General features: G+C 31.1%; 1 protein-coding gene across 1 annotated transcript; it reads left to right on the top strand.

Moving 5' to 3' along the window:
- The first annotated feature begins 931 nt into the window (after positions 1-931).
- On the top strand, positions 932-1,450 carry LOC113000708 (uncharacterized). Its single transcript, XM_026127376.1, has one exon. It carries the CDS (start codon positions 932-934, stop codon positions 1,448-1,450), a length of 519 nt encoding a protein of 172 aa, XP_025983161.1.
- The last annotated feature ends 3,522 nt before the right edge of the window (positions 1,451-4,972 follow it).

Here is a 4,972-nt window from a genome sequence, read left to right as displayed (position 1 = left end):
CAACAATAATTTTTCGAAGAAAAAAAAAGGATCAAGTGGGATTGGAAATAGCAAATATAAGGTTGCAAATACCAAATATGAAATTTTGGAAATTGCAAATAGCAATTTCCAAAATTTCATATTCTTCCCTACAACAAACGTACCTGCGCAACTTTTCAAAATTGGAATTGAATCTTTACGTTAATGGCACGCTTCCTTTCTTTCACCATTAGAAGTAAAAACTTTCTCCAAATTTAATATATACATGTTGTGTAGCTTTCTCTCCGATAATCATAAGTTTTCAAATAATCTTTCTCCAAAAATTGGTATTCAACAATAACAAAATATTGCCAGTAAAACAATACATGCAGCGGAAAATAAAATTCCTAAATTTCATAATTAGGATTTATGCATAATTGGAAGAAATTAAATTATCCCTAAATTTCATAATTAGGGTTCATACATAATTGGGAGAAATTAAATCATTCTTGGAGAATCATAAATTTCATAACACATGCTCTGATACCACATGTAAAAATTCTTAAGGGGTTTCCTAGACTATCAATGATAGGAAACAACAGGATCTTGAAACCTATGGTTCTCACAAACAATCAATAAACAACAATAGATAATGTTGTGTACCTTTCTCCATAGGAAGACTTGTACCTTTCTCCATAGGAACTTCTCTCCGGTGCACTTTGATTTCCTTGAAAGATGAGAGAAATAAGATTTCACTTCCTTTGGCCTTTCTTTTCTGCCTCTCTCCGTTAGTGGGTATTAAGCCCCTTTTATAACCACTACTCCCATCAAGTAGCAGTCAACCCTAAAAACTTCTCCTATTAAGCCCAATTATAATTTAGTCCTTAATCGTTAATTATTTACTTATTAGTCCCTACATAAGTCACATGCCTCTCACATGAGACATAAATTCTAACATTCCCTCCCTATGGCCATGCCCGGTGAGCCATTTGTGAGGATCGTCATCATTAATGTCGACCCAAGTAAGGACATCATGGAGTCCATTCTTGATGCTGTTCACCTAGGTCGTGCCTACCTCACTATCCTTAACACCTTTGGCACAGTCACCATGGTGATCCTTCATAACTCGCTCCATGTCGTTGCCACCCTAACACTCCATGAGCCCTTCACCTTGCTTTGCCTCAACGGCTCATACTTATTGAACAACAATTTCAACCTTAACTTTAGAGCCATTATTCCCCCTCCTTTATCTTTTGGGATCCACCTCTCCACCTCTCGAGGCCAAGCCATTGGTGGTGCCATTGGCAGCCAAGTCATTGTCGATGGCAACGTTAAGATCACGCTCTGGACCTTTTGGCATCCTAAGATTTACAAGTACATTCCTGAAGGAAACAAAGGTGAAAATGACGACAATAACAATAAAAAAAAGAATTACAACAATAACCCTATTGATTGCAATAGGGGTGGAAACCAAATCGGGTTCAACATTTAGTTGCGGAATCTGTGGTTGGTGAATGATCTCTTAATGTGTCATGTTTTATTTGATTTATATTTTAGGTTTTCATTGAAGTGTGATATTAGTTATAGTGTGTCATCATAATGCGGGAATAAGAGGATGGTTCTATGCAATGTTTTATTTCTTGATGTTTTTTTTATTGGGAGAAGTGTTATGAGTCAGCATACAGGTTTCCATTTATCTATTGTAAATGAATTTCTTCAATTAATCAATGCTTCTATTTATGAACAAGTTCAATTTGTGTTCAAGTGATTTGTTTTTGTGGGAGAATTGTGAGTTCATGGCAAATCAAAGATCTTCTACGCAACATGATTGTTTTTAGAATTCTTGTTGATGGCTTATATGGTGTAAGTAGTGGAAATGAATATTGCTAATAAATGCTAGTCAACACCATGAATGAAAAGAAAATGAAGAGAGAGAAGTGATAATAAGATAAGTGGTATAGTATAACAAAAAGAGGTATTAAATGGGTTATTTATATTAAATGAGTTTTTACTTTGTTGAGGTATGGTTATTAAATCTTGTTTAGTGGAAATTGTAATTTCTATGTGCGTGGAAAGTTCAACTTGTTTTCATAATACTTGTTTATTGTAGTGGGTCTTTAAGGGCTCAACTAATTTACTGTCTCTAATATTGAGCATGAAGACAAAAGAAAGAGAAAGAAGCTAAGTCATAGTAGATGGTGGTTTGAAGGAACATGCTATGAATGTCTCATTGTACTACACCATGTTCAATTCAAGTTGTTGATTTCATTATTCGGTTATGGATAGTCCATGGAAATTCTACTTCACTTTTTTCCTTATTTGCATATCATTACGTCATTTATGTTATAAAGTGTCATGCATTTCATAAATATTCAATTCTTTGTTACTTTTATGAATTATTTATTTAATTCCTTATTTATTAAGATTTAGATTTATTTTAGAAAAAAAATCAGATGCATTTATTAGATTTAATGACATCATTTACAATAAATAGATTTATATATTATAAGTTTATGCTGTCACCTTTCATATACTACATTGATTTGATTGTTGGAACTTTGGACACACATCTTGCATTTCATGTAATTTCTAGTTCATGGTCTAATTAGATGCCTACATGTTGGTTTCTTGAAATGGGATTTATTGGAAGTTAAAAAAAATGTATCGTTAATCCTTATGATGACTTTTTGAATTCTTTCTTAAATTCAATTGTATGAAGCATTACTCAAGTTTATATATATTGGGATAAGATCCATTTATACTAGGTGTAATTCATTAAACTTACAACAAATCTAAACCATTGATCAATGTTAATTAAATGGTTTATAATATTTCAACCAAAAGAAAAATAGCAAGTTGTCACGGGATTAACTTGACCAATCCTTTCCAAGTTTGTTCAGTGTCTTCTTCTTCTCCCGCTCGAGCAGTTGTTCAACAGTTGAAGCGCATTGTAGTGGTTGCAATACGCTATCACAACCATGGGATAGGCTCCGACAAGTTCTGCCAAGACTGAATGCACTGAGTGCATTATCAATGATTGTTCTCTTTATTCAATGCTCAAATTTAGTATTGCAGGAATTTAAAATTGGCCAGAGCTATTTTTGCATGATGAATTGCAATTAATTCTTTAGAGTACAAATCAACCCTTGTGAAAGATACAACAATTAGATGACTAGATCGATTGTAATTTTTTTTCTCCAAATCAATCTTGGTCTTTGTCAACAAACTTACTAAATCCTCTTTCACCTTATAATTGCGAGATAAGGATATTATGATCAAGAAACAATGTAGAGAGAAGGGACAGAGGAAGGAACAAAGATAAGAGATTGTCCGATGGTGGCTTAGACAGTACGACTGAAGGATTTGGCTTCTCCCACAACCCTTTGAAGATGCTAAATGGACTTGGAGAGGATTGGCCTATTGGGCAAGTTCATCAGATGACATCTTGTTAATTTTTTTATTTTTTAGTTGAAATATTATAAACCATTAGATGAACATCGATCAACGGTTTATTTTTTAGAAGGTGTATGTTAGCTTCCAACACCATTTCAGTTGCACAAAAAAAATTCTTCTTTTACTTAAAACAATAAAATTTAAAGAATACTTACTCAATTTTCATTTTATTTAATTTTTAAAAGAACTTCAAATCCCTTTTTTATTTGAAATTATTTTAAAAAATAGTGCTAAGTCAAAAGACATTTGTCATAAGAGGAATCAAAACTCCTAATTATTTTGATTACATGCAAATAAATACAAATGTTCAAAGTTACGTCTTGTGTGCTATCCGATTTTGCTTTATGAATCTGTGTTTGAACTATCTAACGATAACAAGTTAAAACCATGATCTGATACAATATTTTTAGAGTTAGCATTCAAGACTTCTTTTATTGTTTTGTGTCTGAGATTCGTTTTCTAGAGGCATTTTCCTAGGATATGTCAAATCCTATGCAGTAAATGAAGCTCAAGATCTAAAAGTAGCAAATTTCATCAAATGACACGCTCTGCTATGTAGACCTGCTTTGACAAATGAAAACTAACTTTTTGTTGAACTGCTCAACACAAAAGTCAACCAGAGTGGACTCTTTGCATGGAGAAAGGACATGCATTTAATGCAATCATTAAATTCTCCAATGATCAATATCATTAGACGAAGAACAAGTGAAGAAATCTACCAATTGTGAGATAATGAACTCTTGGAGATGAAAGCTATAAATAACATAAGCTTTGAATAACAAGGACATGAATCTTGCGTGCAAACATTCAATATTTGTTTTTAAGGTTATATAACAAAATTTGTTCCCAAAAGTATGATGTGGTGGTTATAAATTAGTTTCTCGAAGATGAAAAATACAAATATAGTCATTGAATGTTCAAAAAGTGCACCAAATTAGTAACATTGTTAAATTTGTGAGATTATTTTCGCATTAAGTTTTGATATTCAAATGGATTTTTTCACCAAAAAATGTTGTAATGTTCAAAGACAAATTTGACAATAAGTTATACTTTTCAATGACCAATTTGACATTAAGTTGCAAAGTTTAGGGATCAATTTGTTATTAAATTGTCTCAAAGACTAATCAATCAAACTTTTGGCACACTCAAAGATTAAATTTAAATTTTTTATTTTTCAGGGACCAATTTATCAATACCTCACACTTTAAGTGAAAAATTTAATTATTTACCTATTTTAAAAATTTAAATTATTATGCAAATAGATTTTACCTCTTAACTTTATTTTTAAAATTATAAAATAAATAGTATATTTTTTTAAGAAATCTTATCTCAAAATTATATTTGATCAAAATTTAGTTAGTATATGATCAATTTTTATCTCCGAACTTTTTTAAATTATAAAATTAATAGTACTTTTATCCTTTTTAAGAAAATTTATCTAAATATTATATTTCATTAGATTTTAGTTATTATATAATGAGTTTTTTTTCTTCGTTAGTATCTAATTGTTAAATTCTTCTTCTTCTTCTTCTTTTGCATTTGAAGGAGTTCTTGTTTCGAA

This window comes from Glycine max, chromosome 20 (assembly GCF_000004515.6).
Source record: "Glycine max cultivar Williams 82 chromosome 20, Glycine_max_v4.0, whole genome shotgun sequence".
Taxonomy (NCBI): Eukaryota; Viridiplantae; Streptophyta; class Magnoliopsida; order Fabales; family Fabaceae; genus Glycine; species Glycine max.
This window is presented reverse-complemented; position numbering and strand designations above follow the sequence as displayed.

What these genes read in the sequence shown, in the direction of transcription:
- LOC113000708 (XM_026127376.1), top strand. Translation starts at nt 932, where the DNA reads ATGCCCGGTGAGCCATTTGTGAGGATCGTCATCATTAATGTCGACCCA.